Source organism: Macrotis lagotis, chromosome 3, assembly GCF_037893015.1.
Source record: "Macrotis lagotis isolate mMagLag1 chromosome 3, bilby.v1.9.chrom.fasta, whole genome shotgun sequence".
Lineage (NCBI taxonomy): Eukaryota > Metazoa > Chordata > Mammalia > Peramelemorphia > Peramelidae > Macrotis > Macrotis lagotis.
In genome coordinates this window covers 202,357,445-202,382,259 of record NC_133660.1, presented here as the reverse complement: position 1 = coordinate 202,382,259, position 24,815 = coordinate 202,357,445, and the positions used below count along the sequence as shown (strand labels likewise).

Genomic DNA, 24,815 nt, shown 5'->3' with positions numbered 1-24,815 from the left:
AACATGGAGAAGATTTTATCAGATGATCTCTTAGGCTTCTTCAAGCTTAGGTCAGGGTTATCTATCATTATCATAATCTATCATTATCTCTTTCTGTAAACATTAATAAGCCTTCCTGGCCCACACCACTTTCTTACTGGTTTTTCTCTTGATACTTGAGTATGTCATTTTTTTCATTTATTTGGTTTTCCCTCTATTTCACTAACTAAGCAGCCTTAGGGCAAAGAGCAAATATTTCAATTATTTTTAAAATTCCACATTAACCAATCTTAATACAGTACATGTACATGTTGATCACATACTTATCTATATGCTAGAACTCTAGAAGCAGTGGACTCAAATCATTGCAAAATACAAAGAAATAATTCTGAGACATGAAACATGGAAGAACATGCTCTTTGGAGCGTCAAACCTGGAGACTTTATTCATTCTGGAACTAAACTAAAGGGACAAAGAGAGAGTAACAACCTCATTTCACAGGACCTAATTTTTAGGCTTTCAATTCCACAGAGTTACTTTGAATATTGCTTGTAGTACTGTTGCCAAAACTCTATAATATTCAGCAAGCTTTTATCAATCATTAGTGGAATGTTCCTAAAAGATTTTATACAGCAGACTAGATTTAGTGAAGAAAGTGAAGAAAACAGTATTTTATAAGGCAAATAAAACCATGTTTTGCATCAATAGATTAGAAAGTATCACTACTACCTTAAAGTAATAAGAAGATAGAGCTTGAAGCACATATAATCCAAATTTAAGAAGATATGATTATACCTCAAAAGGAAAAGAACTCCAAGTGACTATGATAATTTTTAAAAAAAGGTTCATAAACAATAGAAAAAAGTTTATGGTAACTGAGTAGAAAGAAAATTAATTAAATTGGTATTTAAATAACCCAGCACAGTATTTTTCCTCCATTTTCCACCAGCTACACAGTTTTGGGGCCTATTTGGAACTCTCTAACATGCCAACCTGGTACCATCCCTTCCATTCAGGCTTTTTTAGCTTTGCCCCCTATCAAATCCTAAGCTCCTTTAGGGCTGGGACTGACCTTGTTTTCAATTGTATTTGTATCCCCAGATCTAAAGTATAGTGCTTGGCACTTAATGTTTATTGACTAACTATTGACTCTTCGTGGGTGTGAGTGATAAATATGTGCCAGAAATTCTTAGCAGTATAGCTCAGAAGAAGAAATAATGGACCAGAATTAGGAAATCTTGTAGTTTCAGCTTCACAACAACTTAGTTTTACTGCTTGAAAATACAATCACTGTCATCTTGTTTCACAGAATAAAGAATTTTATAAAAATGTATATTTACCTCTTCTGCTTAAGATTTTGTACCTATCTTCACTGTTGCTGTAATAGTAAATAAAAATCTACATAAATTTTGATGTCAATAGAAGTTTTTAATTTGGTCACAATTCAAATGGTATGATATTTTTATAGCTTGGACATTCTACTACTGTTGGCAAAATTTCTTAACTTCCATGACACAAAATCACAGCTGTTAACAATGCATAGCTTTGAGACCTAGGAACCTAAGGTTTGGAACTAATATTAGAATGAGAAAGTAGAGAAAGCCCTTACATTTGCGGGGCTGGAGGAAGCTTCTTGCTGGAAAGTAGCACTGGAGAGAAACAGGAGAGGTTTATGAAGTACCACATTAGGTAAGAAACAAACTACATTTTATCCAAGGAGAGGGAGCCGGTATATAAAAGGGATTCTTTATATGGTATGTTATCACATAAAGTAACAAATCAGGTAAGTGGAATGTATTGCTTTAAAGAGGTTAAATCTGAATAGGGGAAATGATGGCTAATGTCAGAATCCGAAGGAATCACATATAAGAGGGAGTGGGCATGCTTTATATGGTTCTGAGGTCAAACTAAGACCCTCAGTTTGACATTATAGGCAAGTAGATTACAGCCCAGTGGAGGAAGACTTCTTCAACAATGAAAAAGGTTAAGCAAAAGACTGTAATTCCCTAACCAGGATCTGGATAATATTTCTGGATGAGATTGCTCTGTGGAAGCAACATGATATAGTGCAGAAGTGTTAAACTTCTGGCCGTTGACTACATAAACCCACAACACACCTGAATTTGGCCTGAACCAGATTAAAAATGTAACTGGATCTTTTAAGAAAAAAATGAAACAGGCAAACAAATAAAAACACCTAAAGCATAGATAATGTCATTATTTTAAAACAATCAATGATGCCCCCATTTCTATTTGAGCTTGATATCAATGATTTAGCAGTTCTAGATAAGATTTAAGTTTGAAATTTGTTTTATATACTTGTGCTAAGTCATTTAACTTTTTATAGTCGCAGCTATAAAACGTAGATAATAAATACCTACCCTCAAGGATATTGAAAGATTCACAAAATGAAGTCATAAAAGCACTTTGCAAAACTTAAAAAGCAAAGTATATAAGCTATCTTTGTTGTTACATGCATTAAAATGTATCATCTTCAGATGAAAGTAAAGCAAATGAAGGGTAGACACAATCATTTGACAAAATCTAAAGTTATTTGAAAATATCTGTTAGATCAAAAGCAGTTACTCTGGAATAATATAGCTACTTGGCCCTAGCTCAATAATTAAGTGCATGATCAGTTGGTTTTTATTAAATGCCAATGTTCCCAATGTTGATTATATGATGTTCTATAAACTACTGAAGCTGAATCTGAATATGAGTTCCAATACTGATATATATATAATATAGCTTCTTAAAATACTTATAAAAGTGTTTATCTTCACATTCTTTTTAAACTTTCTCTTAGCAAAGTCAACAACTATATTATAAGGACATTGGCAAGACTGCTTGAAATCTAGCAAGAGGTTCCCTTTCCTACCTCCTTCAGTCTTCTGGCTCTAACTAGGCCTTGGCTCCCATTCTGATGATATGATATGGTTGCCTCACTGGCTGCTCTTTCCACCACTTTCATTCATTTCCATGACTTGATGGTCCAGGTAGGAGAGTTGGAATTTTCCTTACACAAAACTGCCACTTCCAGGCTCTCCTCCCTCTATTACTCAAAGCTCTCTCCTCCTTTGAGGTTCATTCAATCCCTATCTACCATTCAACCAATAATCCGTTGTATAACATTGTCCAATACTGTTGTATGATGACTTCCAGGACATTTCCTTTCTTTCCTCAATGATTTCAGAGTCAGAAGCATGATCTTTCTCTTCTTCTTAACTCCTGCCCTGATATTCCAACCTCAAAATACCCAGTTCCTTAAACTTAACTAATTCTGTGTGACCAACTCCTCTATTCCATACTTAACTTCATATAGATATGGTCATACCTTCAACTTGCTATCACTCATAAATGCACTACCTCCACATTCCTGAATTGTGAAATTTTCTTATCCGATTACTATAGGTTATGATTCTCCATCTTCCTTTGCTTGAAGTCCCAAATCTTGTTCTTCACCTTGTGATCTCAAATTACTCAAATCTTAGGTTCTTTCCAAAACCACACTGCCTGCATTGCCTATACTCTTTTCCTTTCCTCATCTTGAACCCATGGTGACCAATTCAATTCTATATGTTCAGCATTATATCTTAATTTATTGCTGATCTTGCCCTAAGCCATTGTTGATTCATTCTGATTCCTTTCTTACTTGGAGAAAATCATGAAACCATGAATAGATCCAAAATGGGCCCTTTTCGCAGCAATTCCTTTTTACCTCCCTAATTAATTTAATATACTACTCATTTTACCACATTTTGAAAACCTTTTTAATTCCTCCTAAAATTCTCACGGTTCCTTTCTTCCCCATTCTTTCAGCTGAAACTCTTGCTTCATATCATTGAAAAAACTGAGGATATTTGGCAAGGGCTCCCACTTCCCCATGGCAAATCATCCAAAATGGCTTCTGCCATCATCTTTTCCTTCACTTCTCTCTCTAGCCTTTTTTGCTAAGACAAATTTTTCCATATACAGAAAGGAAGTTCTTTCATCCTATCATCTCAGACTGCCAATTCTATTATCTCCAGTTCCTCACTTATCTTCAATCTTTCCTTATCTCCTGTGTGATTCTCTATCTACTCCTTCAAACATGTCCATATTTCCTTCATTCTTAAAAAATGCCTCACTTGATTTGTCCATCTCTATTACCAATATTTTTCCTCCATTTTGTAGCTAACTCTTTGAAAAGGTTATTGTTTATAATCAATGCCTCCACATCCTTACTTCTAACCCTCTCAACTATCTATAGTCTAGCTTTCCATTCAATGGAAACCAGTCTCTCCAGAGTTATTAATGAATCTCCTAATTGCCAAATCAAATAGTCTTTGCTCAATTCTCATCCTTCTTAGGCTTCTGTGATACTATTCTATCCTGGTTTTCCTGTTATTGTCTAACTAGTCCTCAACCTCCCTTGCTGGATTTTTATCCAAGTTTTGTCTCTTAAAAACAGAATATCCTTAAGAGTTCTGTCCGGAGTACTTTAGTCTTATCTATTCAAGAGCTGAAAGAGTATAAGAACTCTCTGGAAGGATTATTGCTTGGTTTAACCTACTACTAGAACATCCTTCCATTATTCTACTATACTTTATCTCCCCCGTGCTAGTCAGGATTATTGCATCCAGTTATGGATATCACATTTTAAGAGTCATATTAATAAATAATATCTGTAGATGACCAAAATGGTGAAATATTAGAAAACTGTGATACAAGGCATTATTGAAGGAAAATGGGATTATTGAATTTTGCAGAAGGGAAAAATCACAGCTAAATAAAACTAAAGCATGTTAACTATTTTTCTACTATTTAAGGGAATATTATCATGATTTTATACAATTTGATGGGGGTGGGTAGGGAGTGAAGTATGATGGTCCCTTGCTTTTTACAAAATTTTACTTTTTTTTTGTTGTAATCCTATATAAAAGGGTAATCTTGCTGGTACCCTCACTTCCCAGGTGAGTAGAACAAGGCAGATGGGCTGTTTCTCAATGGTTCCATAATGATTCTCCTCTCATTTCCAACTAATTAACTGAGGATGCTCCATGGTAGGAATGAAATAATAGTATTCTTTCTCCCAATATCCCTACTATCTTCTTTCTACAATTCATTAGTTGAAGTCATCTGTACATTTTCTTTCCTTCATCCTCTTATAATCAAGTTCAATATGTCCATTATATTTCTGAGCTTCTTAAAAAAAAACAAAACCTACCATCTTCATGTCTGAAATTATTCAAATGCCTTTCCTTTACATCTTCCCCAAGTCTATCCCAGCTGTAAAATATAGCAGTGAGAAATAGCTTTCTTAAAGTTTTTTTTGCTAACACTTCTCTTAAGAATCTTTTAAAACTGGGGCAGCTAGTTGACATAGTGGATAGGGCACCAGCCCTGGAGTCAGAAGGACCTGAATTCAAATCCAATCTCAGATACTTAATAAATGCCTAGCTGTGTGGCTTTGGGAAGTCACTCAACTCCACTGCCTTAAATAAAATTAAAAAAAAAAAAAAAAAAAGAATCTTTTCAAATCCCCAGAATTTTTGCAACAAACTAAAAAGCAGTTCCCATGGCTTTAAGATGCCCCCCCCAAATATTCCAATCTCCTTTTTTTAACTGATCTGATTTAAATAAAATTATCTGTCATCTTTAAAGCATCTGGAATTCTACCTCTTTTTGACAAATTCTCTCTCTGTAATAATGTAGAATAGCAGATATATAGTCACAAGTGCATTGAATCTGAAACTTGGTTCTGCCTTACAATGTATGCAATCTTGGACTTATCAGGGGGCCTCCCTGGATCTCAGTTATCTCATCCTTAGATAAACATGGAGAAGATTTTATCAGATGATCTCTTAGGCTTCTTCAAGCTTTAAATCTATCATTATCTCTTTCTGTAAACATTAATAAGCCTTCCTGGCCCACACCACTTTCTTACTGGTTTTTCTCTTGATACTTGAGCATGTCATTTTTTTTATTTATTTGGTTTTCCCTCTATTTCACTAACTAAGCAGCCTGAGGGCAAAGACCACATATTTTAATTATTTTTAAAATTCCACATTAACTTAATACAGTACATGTACATGTTGATCATGTATGATCAAATATGCTAATAAATTATATAAGCTTTTCTCACTTTCCAAATAGTTACTTGCTTTTGGTCATATTTCTTCTTAGTACAGTATGATTATACTAATGAAAGAATAAGTGATATTCAATAAAATTAATTCTGACAATAGTTAGAATATCTGGAAAGAGACAATCATTCTTTTACCAAATTTTAACAGTTAAAATGAGAGTTTTGGCATTGTCTTGAAGGTTGTAGTTCTCTCTACTATACATTGGAAGATAAGAGTAGTCACATATTAAATGTTTTATCTATAAACAAGCAAAGGAGAATAAGTTAAAAAAATTCAGATTCCTAAAATCATCATATATAATATATATTACAAAAGTCTTACCTTGTTGAGTATTTTGTTCTTGAGTTCGATTCACAGTGAGGTCTAGGGGGCCTTCCTGCTCTTCCTGAAGGGAGTTTTCTATTTGATTCATTTGGATACCTTTACATATTAGACTTGGTCCAACTGAACCATTTCTATTCTCTTGAATTTTACCACTTTTTGAAATGTATTCAATTGCAAACTGACGTATCATCTTTTTCATTAATTCCTGAGCAACTAGGGGAATGTTAGGATCACAGTTCTGAGGAAGATCTAGGAAAAAACATACATATAACAAGCATTAGAAAATAGAAATATTAAATATCTATATTTATGATTACAGTTTTTCAAAATTACAAATCATGATTAAGTAAAACTTTTTAGAATTAATCCCCAGTTTTCTATGGTCTCAGAGGCTTTCCAATATAAATTTTTATATGAAATTTAAGTTTATATTAGCATATCAACCCAAAACTTGGAATATATCATCATCATCATCATCATCATCATCATCATCACCATCACTACCACCACCGTCAACATTTGAAAACAAGTGTTTATTACACTTTAAAGTTAAAGAACAAATTGGTCAAAAAGTGAACAGATTATCTAAAGTGTTTTTAAAAGTTTTCAATAAATTTCCAGTAAGTACAAGTAGACAATAAGTTTGTTTCTACTGATAACTTCTACAAAAATAATTACAAGACTCTCCCAGTAAGTATACTACACGAATAAAAACATTTTACAACTAAAGCAAGATAGTACAAGAATTTCAACAATTTATCCCAAATTTTGGTGTAAGAAATCAAGAGCATAGAATCTGCATGTAAACTTAATACTAGGTAGAACTATTAATGAAAATATTTCCAAATAATTTAAAGTACAATTACTTAATTGTTGATAGTGGTAGTAAATGGATTAAATAAGGCAAGAGAAAACAAGAAAGAAAAATAAAGGCTGCAAACTAGTTCTCCTAACCCTCCTCCTATTGTCTCTACCCCCACCAATTAGCAATTTACATTAAAGGACAAAAAGTCATTTAAGAATCTTTTGAAACACTTTGATGTTCAGTTTTTAAGATTCATTTTTACTAAGAATCATATAGACTTGTCATTAAAGATTCCCTTGCATGGGCTATGTCAGCAAGAATAATTTCCTGATTAGAAAATGTCCAAAGAGGATTTAAAATGCTACTAATCTCCAAACTGTTTCTTAGATAGTACATAACCAAAACATGTGACCATGGGATCTCCCTTCAAGATATGTCAATTCATTCTGACAGTTTGCTGAAAAGGTATTTCATTGAGAGAACTATGAAGAATCATGTTCTTGAATAGGTAAAAAGTCATTCATATTGAATGAAACTTAAAACATTGTATCTGCAGAGAACAGTTAATTTTGCTATTTTTTACTTACTACCACCAATCTGGAATAGTGGAAAGAATGCTAGTTCTCAAGTTCAAATTAATATACTTACTAGGTTCTATTATTACTAGAGTGCCAGAGAAATACTAAAGATAAAGGAAGTGATAGGGTTTGCCTCTGGTTGAAAAATATCATAAGAGAATCCCATTAGGATGGAGTATATTGCTTAGCTGTAGCTACCCAATGGTTCTGTACAATATGCTCAATCAATCAAAGATCTAGGCCAATTTTCCTTATTTAGCTGTTGATAGAGATTTATGCCTATGTTCCTAGATTTGCTAAGGATTTTTTCCTAGGGAATTTACCAGGAAATGTTTAAAGATGTGGAATATATATCAATCAGAAGCTATTCTAGGGAAACAGCTGAATATAATATAGTATTAAAGGATTACAGGACCTATTTCTTAGTGTTAAAAATTTTAAAAAATTGAGTTCACAATTAAGTTCACTGCTAGGCCATTCAAAGAAGTTGGATGACTATTTAAACAATGAGTTTGGAATCAAAGATTGCATTTATGGATGGATTAGTCATGCTTTTCCCAAGGGAAGAAAGCTTTAGTAAAACCAACACACACACACACACACACACACACACACACACACACACACACACACACAAACACACACGAAAGGGATTATCTAAAAACAGGATTAATCCATTGCCAAGAATAAGTGAAAATTTATTACCTTTTACTTACTTTCCTTCCCTTTTCATTTCTATCTAATAACAGGATAGTGATCAATCTTGGTGAAGATTAAAAAGTGTAAATGGAAAACAAGTTTTCTTTAAGCACTCAAGTTCTCTTCCTGACACTTCAGAGTAGGAAATTAGACTCAAGCAAACAGAAAATTTACCAACTGTCTACTTCATTAACTATTTATTACTGGGCAAATTATTGGGAAAACTTATTGGTGTTCATGAAAATAAGCCCCATTTAAAAATCAGATTGGGGCATGGTGGATAAATGGTTTTGGAGTTAGGAGGACCCAAGTTCAAATGTAGCATCAAAGATATACTGTGTGACCTTAGGCAAGTCATTTAACCCTGTTTGCTTCAGTTTCCTCCTCTGTAAATGAGCTAGAAAAGGAAATGGCAAACCACCCCAGGACCTTTGCCAAGAAAACCCTAAATGAGGTCACAAAGAGTCAGATCCAACTAATCAACTAAACATTAATAAAAATTAGAATGCCAAGTAATACTGCTTGCTGTTCTATGTCAACAGTCAAAAATGGGGCAGACTACTTTGAAGACCATATTTATTTGCAGGTAATGCCTTCACTCTCAGAATGGGAATAAAATGGCATAGAATAAGATCCAAGAAAATCCCCAAGAACTTAGTAATAAAAATAGTAATACTTAATGTGCAAAATTTTTAACAATTAGAAATAATATGACTGTGAAATTAGTCTATTTATTTATATGCTTTTCCACATTTACTGAAAACAGGTTTTTTTGTTGCTGTTTATTTTCTTGGGTCTGGAACTTGTTTCCTGTGAACTACTTTGTTCTCTCTGATATGCTTACTATGGTATGCATAATACTTTTTATGGTATTTGGTTTGGCATATCTATGTGGGCATTTTTCTTCCTTCTTAAGTATCCATAAACAGTCAAGAGTTCCTAATTTTTGTATATTAAGTCTTGGTAAAATAATGCAAATTCTTCTCTGACATTTATTTTCTTATTGAGTTCTCAGATTAGCTTTGTTTTCTGAGGTTTTGACATTTAACTCTATCTATACTGGTGATGAGTTCTATGTTCTTTAACTTCTTTTCCAACATAAGAGAATCTAGAGTTGCAAAGGACCTAAATGTTATCTAGTTTAAAGGAATAGTTTACTTGTCAGATCTATGAAAGGGAAATGTAGAAAGGGAAGCAGCTTATGACCAAAGAAGAGATAGAGAACATTATAAAAAACAAATCGGACATTTTTGATTACATTAAGTTAAAAAAAACCTTTTATACAAACAAAACCACTGTAACCAAGATCAAAAGGAATGTAGTTAATTGGTAAACAATTTTACAACTAGTGTTTCTAACAAAGGACTCATTTCTAAAATTTATAGAGAACTGAGTCAAATTTATAAAAAAAAAAAGTCATACCCCAATTGACAAATTGTCAAAGAATATAAAAAGGCAATTTTTGGATGAGGAAATCAAAGCTATCTATATAGTCTTAGGAAACTGCTCTAAATCATTATTGATTAGAGAAATGCAAATTAAAGCATCTCTGAGGTACCACCTCACATGTCTAAGATTGACCAGAAAGGACAATGATCAGTGTTGGAGGGGATGTGGGAAATCTGGGACACCTGATGCATTGGTGGTAGAGCTGTGAACTCATCTAACCTTTCTGGAGATTGATCTGGAATTATGCTCAATGGGCAATAAAAATGTTCATACCTTTTGATCCAGCAATACCACTCCTGGGGTCTGTACCCTCAGGAAATCATGAAAAAGGGTAAAAATTGCATACATCAAAAAATATTCATAGTAGCTCTGTTTGTAGTGACAAAAAAGTGGAAAATGAGTGAACTGGGGAAATGATTGAAGAAATTATGGTATGTGAATGTGATGCAATGCTATTGTTCTAAAAGAAATCATGAGCAATGGGATTTCAGAAAAGCCTGGAAAGATTTGCATGAATTGATGCTGAGAGATGAGCACAACCAGACGAACATTATACAAGTTAACATCTACATGGAGTGATGATCAACCTTGATGGACCTGATCACTCCATCAGTGCAATAATTAGGGACTATTTTAGGGGATCTGTGGAGGAGAATACCATTTGTAATCAGAGAAGGACACTATGGAATGTTAACAAAGACAAGATTGTTATCTTCGATTTTTAAAACTTGTATGAATTATGTAATTTTGCTATCTCTATTGTTTTCTTTCTTCCTTTTGGATCTGTTTCTTCTCTCACAACACATTCAATTTGGATCTATGCCTAACATGGAAGCAAGTGTAAAGACTATATCAGAGTGCCTTCTGTTGGGGGGGGGGGGGGGAAGGGAGAAAATAAAATTATAAAATTCAAAACCTTGTTAAAAAAAAGACTGGTAGAAACTACCATTGTATGTAATTGGAAAACAAATAAAATATATAATTTAAAAATATTACCTAGTTTAACCTCCTTATACAGATGAGGTGGGAACAAAGATGAGATGACTCACCTATTGTCATCTAGTAAATAATGTAGATGGGATTTGATCTCATATACCTAGCAATGCTCTCTAGTTATATTGCTGGTGACACTGTCAATCAAGAACAGGAAGACAGGATCAGGCAAACAGAAAACTGTCTGCTAAATGTTTATACTTCATTAATTATTATTGAGCAAATCTTCAGCTATTTTACTTTTCCTTTAACCAACAGTATATAGCCTTTGTCCTAATGGTACCTTAGGATCTCCAAAATTTCTGGAGAATGTGATGCTATTCTTTTTTAAAATAACCTTTAATCAGATTAAGTTACAATGAAATATTTAAGGTTCCCATGGGAATCACATGAATATATATCTGGCCTCTTGGAAAAGTTTTATAATTCTAACTGAAGAACACCAAGAGTTTTCCCAATAATTTGCCCGATGAAGTAAACAACCATTAAGTTTCCTATTTGCCTGAGTCTGATTTCCTTACTCTGAAGTGTTAGGAAAAGAACTTGGGTGCTTAAAGAAAAATTGTTTTCCATTTACCCTCTTTAATCTTCACCAAGCCTGATCACTATTCTGGCAATGGATTAATTCTATTTTTAGATAATAACCCATTATTTACACACACACACACACACACACACACACACACACAGGTTTTATTGACACGATAAAATTCAGTAAAGACCAGTGCTATTCAAATCGATAAACTGGTAGTACTCTTCTTCCTTTTCTATAGAAAATAAGATCACTTATAGTAAAGAGAAAAGTCATCAGAGAGAAATTTTTTAAAGTTATCTATAAAAAACACGAAAGAAAAAATACCAGAAAAACAACAGTTGAGCAAATAAAATAAACTGTCAGATGAGCAATAACTATTTTATATTTTCCTTTTACTAAGACAGTGGAAAATACCTCTTGAAAACATACTTTACCTGATATGTTAACAGAGGATCACTGATCTCTACAATTGCATTCACTGAAGAATTTTAATAAATCAGATTCAAATAATGCAGGAAGATTTATTTCAAGGATTCATCTTGATCTTAGTTAATTTGGAGGGGGTATCAAAAAGTGCAGTGAGCTCTTATATAATCTGCATCTTTCAGGAAATTGGAAGACTTGATAAAGTGCTTCTTTGGGTGTGGGGGGGACTGGGCAGAAAAACAGTCGTTTATCCCTTTTCATTATTTCCATCCACATGCTCAACATACATGCAAACCATTCTCAAAGACTTTCTAGAAGTGAGAAAGGTGAAACTTTGAAATGTTTGCTGGCACAAAGTGCAACTGCAAGAGAAACAATCCTTGAGTTTCTAACATTCCCTGGGTACTACAATTGGCGGGTGACACCATAATGTCTCTCTTCCTTGAAATACATGATCACTCAAGAGATAAGCATAACAGTTCACATAAGCAACAAAAACTAGATAAAAAAAAATAAAAACTTCAATCTTCCTTTTCCCCCCTCAGGTTTCCCATAATACTTCTATACCCCTCCCTTCCTTCTCCAAAGATCTCACCCCAAACTTTATTTGGGAAAAAAGGTTCTTCCTTATGAGCTCCTTCTCTCCTATTCTATCTCAAAACCTCTTATTTGATTGGCTTCATTTAATATCTATTAGGTTCTTTCCTGCTGTCTACAAAGATGCCCATGTCTCCCCTAACCTAGATATTTTGTAATCACTTTTCTTTAACTACTAGAATACTCCTATTTGGTGTCCTTTAACATTTCCCCTCTTTAAATTCCACCCAGCTGCCAAAGTTAATATTCCTAAAGGCCTGACCAGAAAGTTCCATTGGTTCACTATTGACTCTAGGATCTAACACAAGCTCTTCTCTTCAGTATTTATCTCAAATCCAGTTCTAATCTGCCTTTCCAAGATTTTTTTCACTTCACTCCCCTTTGTGTACTCTTATGTTGCAAACAAATTAGCCTACTTATTGTCATTCATTCAAAATACTTAATGCTTTTGCAAAAGCTATCCCTATTGCCTGGAATATATGGCTTCCTTCCCCCTTCAAAGTTCAGTTCAAGTGACACCTTTTACAAGTGGCCTTTCTTACTCCACCAAGATTCTAATGCCTTTTGGACCTCGAAATACTTTGTAATTTTATGTACTATTTATATAGTTATACACCTACATAAAAACATATAGTACCCACAACAGGGACACATTTCTCCTTGAGTTCAGGGGCTGTTTTAGAATTGTCTTTGTATTCCTATCACAGCATATGGCACATGGAAGGAAAATGATCATTGTTGGTGGAACAGTGGCTTCCAAATCTACTTAGGGTAGTCCCAGTCTCCCTCCTGAGCCCTAATCTCACCTCTACAACCTACTAATTAACTTTCTCTTAAGAATATCCCATAAGGAATTCAAAATCAACATGTGCAAAAGTTATTTCATATATATGTATACATATGTATATAAAATAAGTTATATATAATTCAGGCCTTTCCTCTCCAAATCTACTTTTGTTCCTAACTTTCCTATTTGTGCCAAAAGGGATTTCACTTCTGGAATATATTTCTATATCTCTTACATCTAGCATGATGCCTAAAAATGAGTACTTAATAAATGCTTAACTGAATTAACAAATGCAAACTATAGAAACTTAAATAGATAGTACTTTTCTAGATTTTATTTTACATATTGGTCTGAACTTTCAATAATTCCAAGTTACTCCTTGATCTGAAAAAAAGCAGGTCTGTGATCTTAAAAGTCTAGGAGCTATTTCCAATAATGTGAATTACACCTGTCCATCTCATGCAATTCTTTTCCACGTTCCTCCAAAGCTGAAAATAGGGGATCTACCTAATATGTCAGAAACATTGCTCACTAATCTCTTAATATTATAGGGTACTAGTGTCATACTCTAGCTGTACTCACCTGTCCTATGTAACCAGGTCATCTTCTCTTCCCTTCATAAAATTCTTTCATGGTATCTTTTGGCTGAGTAATCATTTTTTTTGTAAGGCAAAGGGGGTTAAGTGGCTTGCTTAAGGCCACACAGCTAGGTAATTATTAAGTGTCTGAGACCGGATTTGAACCCAGGTACTCCTGACTCCAGGGCCGGTGCTTTATCCACTACACCATCTAGCCGGCCCCATGGTATCATTTACTACCATTCTTTGGAGTTCCCCACTGATTATACATTCCAGATTGCTCATATATATCTTGTGCTTTTTGGTAGTTCTCTATGTGATTCATCTTTTAGTATTCTAAAGAAATGATTTTATTTCAGGCTTGTCACATGCTCATATAGGTGTGCACAAACATGCATTTATCTATGTATACATTTATATGTATATATGTATACATGTATATTTGATGTATACATCATATATTTTTAGATATAAATAACTATTAAAAATTTTTAATTGAAAAAGTAGACCTTTCTCTATCATGGGAAGATTAGAATTTCTTGCAATTTTCCAAAAGAAACTCAGTCTACTCTCTTTTCCCTGATGTACCCATTTCAATGACTATTCATATGACTTATCCAAGAAGCTTATTCTTTTGGGTAAGCTTCCTAAGGTGTTGCTTCAGATATAAAGTGTAATCTGGAGAACTTGCATTCTCTATTCTTAAGCCCTTTCTTTGTGGACGGATGAATTTGTTGAAGAACATTTAAAAGTTTTAAAGGGTGATGGAAAAGGTCTCAAAGAAAACTTAGTGCCTAAGGACCATCTTTATGAAAATATTAGCTCTGTTATAACCTATGCATTTAATATAATAAGATACAAGGTAAAGAAGGGAATCTTAGGCCAGAAGAAATAATTTTGATATATAGTAACAGTCATAAATATATGGACAGCAAAATTTCTTTATTTACCAAACCTCTTATATTTTTTTTAGGTTTTTGCAAAGCAAATGGGGTTAAGTGGCTTGCCCAAGGCCACACAGCTAGGTAATTATTAAGTGTCTGAGACTGGATTTGAACCCAGGTACTCCTGACTCCAGGGCTGGTGCTTTATCCACTGAGCCACCTAGCTGCCCCCAAACCTCTTAATTTTTGACATTTTAATACTATTAATTTGATTACGTGCTTATCTGTGGAGATTAAGATTTTAAAACGGATGAATCACCTAGAAAATCATGAAAATAATGATTTCACATGAGAATTTTCTTTTAATTATACACATCAAAATTCAAAAACCACCATCATTATGTTCATAGAAGTTCATAGAAGGCCTATCCCCAGACACCAAAGGTTAGTAGAGTTGTATATCTTTTCTACTGATTGTAGAAAATCATGTCAACAAAAATTCAGAATAAGTAAAATCAACTCGAGAATCAGTACTTTTCTTTTTTCTTTTTTTAGGTTTTTTTTTTTTTTTGCAAGGCAAATGGGGTTAAGTGGCTTGCCCAAGGCCACACAGCTAGGTAATTATTAAGTGTCTGAGACCGGATTTGAACCCAGGTACTCCTGACTCCAAGGCCGGTGCTTTATCCACTACACCACCTAGCCGCCCCAGTATTTTTCTAAAATGTAGGAAATCCTTCCATGGCCCTTCAAGAGTTGCAGTCACCAAATAAAATAAAGTAAAAACATCCTTCTGAAACTAGTCACTGACTACATTCCTTTGTACAGTGATATGTTTTGCAACAGATTTCTGTGAGAGACTATGCTCCCTTAGCAAAAATACTGCTTGTTATTTGATGATAATTATTTGATGTATGTAAAAAGCAGTTGATTGGTTAATACTCATCCCTACTGTTAAGTGATTTGATGACTGAAAATAACCTAGCCATAATCTGACCACTGTGATGCTCTAAGCAATGCTGCTAATCAACTGATGGATTGAGAAGCAACTTGTAAAAAAACAAAAGAACCAATACTGCATAGTAGATAAAGCAGCAAGTAAAATCTAAATTTATTGTGACATTCAGAAAATGCTGTGGATTATGTGAAAATTTCATATTTCTAAAAATACAACTAATTTTACACATATTTATTCTTGGTGTAAGCATCATATAAGTAAATTTCTGAACTTTGCAGTTCAGGCTTAGATATTGCTGAATTTTTACCTGATAAAATAATCAAGGAAAGGCATGGTTATCAGGTAAGATTTGTTACCAAGCTACAAACTCTCTTAATTTATTGATATTTTCTAAAGAATTTCTATGCTTGTGCTTATATACAATAGCAAATATTATTTGTCTTGTTTTGTCTCTTTTCTTTAAACTGTGACATGAACAAGAAATAAAGTGTATATACTACACACAAGAGCACAGATATGTATTTAAACTGACTAAAATAAAAAAAAATTACACATTATCTGAAAGGTTGTTCTTACTTCATTTTGGTTTCCTTCTCAATTCTTAACTTGGGATACCGAGATATTATTCAGGACATTTATTCTCAAATGGTAAAAAGACTACAGTGATATAGAGTAATGTTGCTTAGACTGATCTTTCAGTAAAGTTTTCTTTAAAAATTACCTGTATAAGGTGATAGATATTGTACTGTATTATTTTCCCACATACTGCCCTACTGATAAAGACAGAAACATTTAATACAAAGTCACTTCCAGTCCTGATTTTAATGCTTTTGCCTCCTCTCCTCCTGACCTCCTTCCCTAACTAATTTTGCTTCTTCAAAGGTTACCTCAAAGTGATCTGAGTCTTCTCTCCAACCTCTTATGCCACCTAATGAAATCATTCCTCTCTTCTATTGTCCAAATTTCTCCAGATCTGCTCATTTACAGTATTTACTACAGAATCAGCATCCCCCCAATAGTATATATATCCTTCATAATATTCAGATTCCTTACAATAAACAAAGGATAGAATAGTTTGTTGATAAAGGGCAATTATATTTTATTTTAGTCAACAAAATTTACCAGCTAAATACTCTCCCTTCATCATTATCACAAAATGAGTGATTATTTTAAATTTAAATCTTAGCTTGTATTAGGGAACAACAAACTTTATTTGAAATCCCAAAGTGCATTTTTTTTTTTAAATTTAGGCAATGGGGTTAAGTGATTTGTCCAGGGTCATACAGCTAAGCAACTATTAAGTGTCTGAGGCCACATTTGAACTCAAGTCTTCCTGACTCCAAGGCCAGTGCTCTGTCCACTGAGCCACCTAGCTGTCCCATTAAGTACATTCTTTAAACCCATGGCTGACATCTCATTTTATATCTTAAGGGCCTACCAGAGTATATACTTATCTCAGTAGACATAAGATTATAAATCATTCCCAAAAAAACCTTCAACAAAAAATTTCATGGGAAAAGTTAACTATTAACAACTAATAGTAATAGTAACTCCTAGTCACCATTTGAAACTTGAAAGCTAATGCTAAAAAAAAGATAATGGCTGCTTTTTTCATAGGAACCTAAAACTATTATTACCTTTTGGGTTTTTTTTTGGCAAGGTAATGGGGTTAAATGACTCACCTAAGGTCACACAGCTAAGTTAAGTATTAAGTGTCTGAGACCACATTTGAATTCGGGTCCTTCTGACTCCAGGGCTGGTGCTCTTCTACTGTACCACCTAAGTTGTTCCTATTATTATTATTGTTATTATTAGCAAGAAATACCATCAGCCATACAGATCTTTCAAGAGACATGTTTCATCTTTGCTGATGTAGTTATCATCGTTATTTTACATTTAAGGAATGTAAGAAATTATCATATAATTAATTTTATTTTGTTCAGTCATTTTTCAGTTGTATCTGACCCTGTATAATCCCATTTGGAATTTTCTTGGCAAACATACAAAAGTGGTTTGCCATTTCCTTCTACAGCTCATTTTGCAGATGAAGAAATTGAGACAAACAGGATTTAAATGTCTTCACTAGGGGCAAAGAGGCAGTAAATGTGTAAAGTCACATTTGAACTCAGGAAGAGCTGTCATCTTCCTGACTTAGATCTGGCATTTATACACCATCAGGATATTCTAAATCTGGAGGTTTTTTGAATACTTATTTTTTGGTTTTTGCAAGGCAATGGGGTTAAGTGACTTGCCCAAGGTCACACAGCTAGGGAACTGTTAAGGATCCGAGGCCACATTTGAACTCAGGTCCTCCTGACTCCAGGGGCCAGTGCTCTATCCACTATACCACCTAAATCTGGAGTTTTTAAGACTGTTACATACTTTTCATTTATCATAATGCCACTCAGTAAACATTCTTAGTTATCTCTCAATTTTAAGAATATTAAGAATTACATATTAGCAACAAGACCCACATTTTTAAGGTCCTCTATCACAATACATGTTTCCCTTCCTTCTTCAAGCAGGATTTACCAGATAAGAATTTCTTCGTACTTAGGTTTTTACTCTGCTGCCACAGATAGAAAAGCAACTACAAAGGTCTTATGTTTAGCATTAGTTACTCTAAAAGACAACTGATGTTCTTTTGGGTCAGGAAGCTGTATTATCATAGCAACCATAGAAGTACCAATATTTGTTACTCTCTAAAATTCATCACTAAGAACAGTCAGAGATCCTTAGGGCTATTCTAATCATATCACAAAAACTGATATGCCAAAAAGTTCAGCTTCTTGGGTGAGATGGATTTACTATTTTCCTGTCTTTCACACACAAATATTCATACCAACACACAAGCACATAGTTATGATCCTGGGTCTAATCATTCCTTTATATAGATTAAAGTTTTCTGTGTTTCAGTATCTTATTCAATTAATACTGAGCTATGAGAAAAGCTCCTGACTTGGACTTTGTGGATCAGTGGAAAATTCTAATATACAGAATACTGAGTCAAAGGTCTGCCTTTATGAAATAGCTAACTTCAGGTAAATCACTCTTGATCTGTTCTTCCATAAAATGAAGATAAATAAATAAATAAATATATATATAGTACAAGTTTGTGAAGATATACTTTAGTAGCAGTAATAATGATAGTGAGCAAGGCTATATATACCCTTTTTAAAAAAATTTTATTTAAGGCAATGGAGTTAAGTGACTTGCCCAAGGTCACACAGCTAGGCAATTATTAAGTGTCTGAGGCTGGATTTTAAACTCAGGTATTTCTGACTCCAGGGCCAGTGCTCTATCCACTGCACCACCTAGTTGCACCATTTATACCTTAATGAAAATACGAATAAACATTTTCAAGATTAATAAGCACTGAAGTCAATGAGAACGACAAGGCTGCTATTATTATTTATAATGGGATAAATAACTTGGATTTTATAGCTATTTGGTTTGTTAGATAGGGACAATGAATGTAATTTACTAACAATTTATTCTTGTGGATAGAAGGACTTTTTAGTGTTTATGTCTTTTGACTTACTTGGCTTTGCCAACATTTTGCCCGATTTACTCTCTAGTGGGGCTCAAAACCAAAAGCATTAAGATGCATGCATTATTTTTATTAATAACTTATTTTTGTCATTCCCCCTTTTCATCAACCAAATTTGGTACTACCACTCATATCAAGACTTTCCTGATACTTTCCCATTTCCCCTTCTTCACATTTCTTATGGACTCTTCCTGGTTCTGTACTTTATATTTACTTCCATCCCCTCTGGTATCACAAAATTTTGCTTACATGTCTTTTCTTTCTCCTTGTGAGCAGATTAGTCTAATAATATCTGGAATTTGTTGCAGAATCAGAAATCTCTTGCTTCCAGTTCTATGGTAGACAATATTTTTATAACAACAATTGGTTCACTTACTGAGTGATTGCTTATGCCATGTGTGGGGCTCAGTGGTTTGAGGTTACAAAAGGAGGCAAAAGACTGTCCTGGCCCTTCAAGAGCTCAGACTTTAACAGGAAGACAAAGAGCAAACCAATATAGCCAAACAAGCTGGATTTGGGATCACTAGGAAGTCAATGAGAGAAGGCAGGCTTAGAATCAAAAGGAATTATGAAAGGTTTCATGTAGAAGCTGGGATTTTAGTTAGGCAATCCACAGAACTAAGGAGGCAACAGCCAGCCAGAGAAAATACCCAGAGCTGAGAGATGGCATGTCTTACATGTACAGCAGCAGAGATCAGTGTTACTGCATCATGGAGTAATATTGATGAAGATTGGATAGGGAGGAAGGGATGAGGTTATGAAACGTTTTAAATGTCAAAAGATTTCTGTATGTGATCCGGGAGGCAAGAATGACATTGATAGCAATTACTATAGGGCAGTCTCCCAAATTATGTTTTGGCAACATGAGTTTTACAACAATATTTCTATTTTGATGGAATTTCTCTTAAAAATATTAGATTTGAAATAATTCACACATTGCCTTTAGGCTATGACACTCTAAAAGGATTTCTAAGTCATAAGCACTAGCCCAGGTCTGCAGATAAAGGCAGGGTTCAATGCTGCTTAATAAATGACAATTGGATGTATGCTAGAGCACTGAATAAATCTTCACTCCTTCCTTCTGGGGGAAAAAACTAACTTAAGGATAATATATTAAAAAGATGGAGTTAATGGGTAAGAAAGGAATGTACTGGGGAAAAAAGGGAAAGGAGAGGTAGAATGGATTAAGTAATTTCAAATAAAAGAGGCAAGAAAAAGCTTTTGCAATGATGTGGAAGGGGGGAAAGATGAGGGGGAATGAGCCTTCACTCTCATCAGATGTGGCTCAGAGAGGAAATAATATACACACTCAATAGAGTATAGAAATCTATCTTACCCTAGAGGAAAAAGGAGAGGAAAGGGGATGAGTGGAGGGGAGGGTGTTGTAGGTAATGGAAGAGAGGGAAGATTGTGGGAGAGGGTGGTCAGATACAACACACTTTTGAGGAGGGAGAGGGGGAAAGGAGCGAGAGAATAGAATGGAGGTGGGGAGGAATAGGATGGAGGGAAATACAGCTAGCAATAGCAACTGTGGGGGGAAATGTTGAAGGAAATTCTCTGACAGACATGATAAAAAAGACAGAGTTGATGCTATCTGAATACAGGCTGAAGTACCCTCTCTCACCTTATTTTTCTTCATGTTTCTGTTTCTTGGGGGGGGGATTATGTTCTTGGGGGGGTTATGTTTACTTTTACAACATTACTACTGTAGTAATGTGAAAAAAAATAAAAATTTAAAAAACTAACTTCAATCTCCAAGTCAAACAAGTCTTGTCTACATGATAGGCATTCTTCAAATAAAGTTAGTAGCAACAATCAACCTTGAGAATCTTCCCTTTCAAAGACCATAAATATTTCCAAACCTCCCATGGTATGATCTTAACCCTAACTATTTCACTTTCCTGGTACCCTACTTCTCTAACTTATCAATGTCTGCTCTACACTGTAGTGTGCAGAATGGAATATAATTCTCCTAATGTAGTCAGACCAGAAAGGACTATCATCTTCCTAGCCCTAGTGAATATTATACCTCTCAAAGCAACTTAGATCACACTGGCATTTTTTGGCTACCATATATCATACTTGTTCTCACATAAAGAGGAGTGCTCTACTAAAAGTTCCTGAATTTATTCATACAAAATGTTATGAAATCAGGTACCCTTTCTTTCAAGTTGATTTTGCATCTGAATCTTTCCTTTTCCTATTTCCCCATCTAGCAATTGATCCCTTATAAAATGGAATTTTTTTAAAAAGTCAAAAAGCAGGTCAATAAAATTATAACCAACATATCAGCTAAGTAACAGAGCATGCAATGTTCCATGCCAACAACTTCATACTTCTACAAAGAAAGGAGGGCAGTGTGTTTTCATACTCTTCCCTGAAGGCAAGCTTAGTCATTAATTAGTGTCCAGTTTTTGTTTCCAGTTACTCAGATGTAGTTATTATCTGGTGCTGGTTATGAGAAGCTAACTTTCTGAAAGATTTTTAGATATACCCCTTTCCTTTTAAACTTTATCTTATTAAATTAACTCAGCATTCTAACCTGTTGTAATTTTTGGATCCTCAAATTATGATTTTATATATATATTATACATAGTTTTTTTTTTTTTGGTTTTTGCAAGGCAAAGTAATTAATAAGTGTCTGAGGCTGGATGTGAACTCAGGTACTCCTGACTCCAGGGTTGGTGCTCTATCCACTGTACCACCTAGCTGCCCCAATATATTCTTTTCATAGTTCTAAAACTGATATCCTAAGCTACATCCAAAACAAAATAAATTACAAAAACCAGACTTTTCTAATGACTAAAATGGAACAGAATGTCCCATAAGTTAATGTCCCCTTCTGGGACTGGATAACTATCTGATAGTGACGATCTTTCAAGCACAAAATTTACTAAAATATTATTATAAAAATAGTAAATATAAAGATAGAAATATGGAGATATGTGAATTGATGCAGCAAAGGGAAATAAACAGAACCAGGAAAATAATTTCCCCCAATGGTAATAACAATGAAAATATAAAGAACCATAAATTTTTTTTAAGGTTTTTGCAAGGCAAATGGGGTTAAGTGGCTTGCCCAAGGCCACACGGCTAGGTAATTATTAAGTGTCTGAGACCGGATTTGAACCCAGGTACTCCTGACTCCAGGGCCGGTGCTTTATCCACTGCGCCACCTAGCTGCCCCAAGAACCATAAAATTGAACAATGTACAATTATAACTAAGTTTGACTCTACAGAGATGAGGAAAAAAAAAGTCATAACAATTATAATATGCATAGTACTTTAAATGTTGCTGTTTCTCATTTGATTCACATTAAAATCCCTAACAGCCCATTTTACAAATGGGGAAACTGAGAAAGACAGGAGGTAAGTTACTTGTCCAGGATCACCCAGTCATTAAGTGTCCCAGTTAGATATGAATTCAAGAAGATGAGTCTTTCTTATTTCAAGTATGGTGTTCTACCACTATCTACCTCATAATGGTTTCTGATGATAACAGATATTATCTCATCTTAATCACCAAACAACCCTAGGAGGCAGGTCTGTTATTATCTCAGTTTTATAGAGGAGAAAACTACAAATATGGTACATTCTAGATATAGAACACTGTATATTGCAGTCAGATTTCAGCTGATTTTTCTAGAATTATTTCAGTATTTATTTGCTACAAAGGAAGCTATTGGGAAAGAAATGGGGAAAGTAATATTCAGAAATAACTGTGATATAAAAACAAAAGGAATTTATAAAATTTATTTAAAAATTTAAAAATCAAAAAAGGAATTTCTAAAACTATATTTTGTAATTTTCTAAAAGATCATGAAATTATTAGATCAAATAAGAAGTGTTAGCTATTGAATGTAAATTGTTACTAAAGCACCTATGATTTTGTTTTATCTAAAAAGAAAAAATGATACTACTGATAGGCTGAAAAAAGCAGTAAGAAAACTTTCTATATCTATCTTATTAATCCAATTGCAATAACCAATTTAATCAAAAGTATTCTATTATTATCTGTCAAAGTATGGAAAGAATTGACTTTTGGATTAAATTAGATTAAACTGAGTTTTACTCTGTGATTCACAAAACATTCATATACACAAAATATTCATATACATCAAGTAATGATATTTTTCCTATCTACATGTAAGGAAAAGCTTTCCATAAAGATAGAGGCACTGATCTTTATTGGAAGTTCTTGGGTAAAAAAATCTTCATCTGTTAATACAGTTATCTTCTCTGAAACTTACAATCTTGAAAAGTGACTAGCACACTCGGAGGAAAAAGGTCCTAAGCAGGATTAACTGATTTTAAAACCAGTTCTCACTATCCACTATACCACACTTTCTCTTAGAAAGAAAGCTAGAATTTTCCCAAAGATATGACTCTCTTTTTTAAACTGTATGATTAACTAGATTTTTTTAATGATGATAAAGGGGGCGCAATGCCATTAATAATCTAATTCAAAAATATTTTTAAATGCCCTTGTATATTTAAATATACTACATCCAAATTTCTGGAAATTCAGAACATTTTACTCAAAATATATTAGATAACTTTATTCAGGAGGATCAAGAAAAGCATTTCCCACTCCAAATTACCCCTTGGAAATGGGTAAGAGTACTTTTCAACATTTTCAAATTATTTAAAGCTGTTCTCTAAAAGCCACTAAGTTTCTGACTTATAATTTCCCTTTTTGGCAAAACTGTGTGCCTAATGAGAGAATTAGTTCAAACTTTGCCTTGAGGAGAGTAAACTGTGAAAAAGCCATTAGTCACAGTACTACCTGGAAAAGTTACCACCTTAAGCAAGTTATTAGCGCTCTCTCCCTTCACAAAGATGTATACAATTATCTGCTTAAATATTTTACCTAGACTGTATCCTCTTTGAGGTCTAAAATTTGCCTTTCTTCACATCCTTAGCAAGCAGAAAAATTCCTAGCACAGAACAAGCACTTAATAAATGTTTTCTGGATTGGACTGAATTTACTGCATCTTGAAAAATTCCTTGTTGTTCATAGTCCCAAATGACATGATTTTACTATCAGGTTTTATTATACTTATGATCATTTGTTTATTTTCTTGAAGTAGCTTTTACAGTAGTATACAGTACTTTTTATAGTAGAGTAGCTTTTACTATTTTTATAACTTCCTTTGAATGGACAATGTCCCACTTTGTGAAAAAAATTAATGAAAAAGTTAATGACAAAGTTTTGTAAGTACCACAAACCAATATAGTATGTAATTTACAGTTGCCTATCATCTATAGAACTTCAGATATTTTAACTGATAACTTCTGAAGTTTTATTATTTAATCTTCCTATTACAAATCAGATTAAAGTGTCTTAAGTTTATAATCTTTGTTTTTGTATGTTTGTTTTTGTGTAAATACTATGAAGATATTACCTATCAGCTCTCACTTACACAGATCTCATTACCTCTTCATATTGTAATTCTAAAAGAGGCTTATTAGGCTTACTCAAAGAATGGTGAGATAAATGGCATGTTTTTTCAGTATTTTTTTTTAAAATATGTAATAGGTTACATTT

The 24,815-nt window shown here is 33.8% G+C and overlaps 1 protein-coding gene across 9 annotated transcripts in view; it reads right to left on the bottom strand.

The window, feature by feature from the left end:
- The window catches only part of LCORL (ligand dependent nuclear receptor corepressor like), a 149,439-nt gene that overhangs the window by 56,607 nt on the left and 68,017 nt on the right, over nucleotides 1-24,815 (bottom strand). For 8 of the 9 annotated variants that reach the window (XM_074229724.1, XM_074229719.1, XM_074229718.1 and 5 more), the window contains one exon: nucleotides 6,429-6,680. In XM_074229724.1, the coding sequence (XP_074085825.1) occupies nucleotides 6,429-6,680 (252 nt within the window). Of the gene's footprint in view, nucleotides 1-6,428; nucleotides 6,681-24,815 lie in introns of those variants that run through there. The other variant, XM_074229725.1, reaches the window with a different exon arrangement.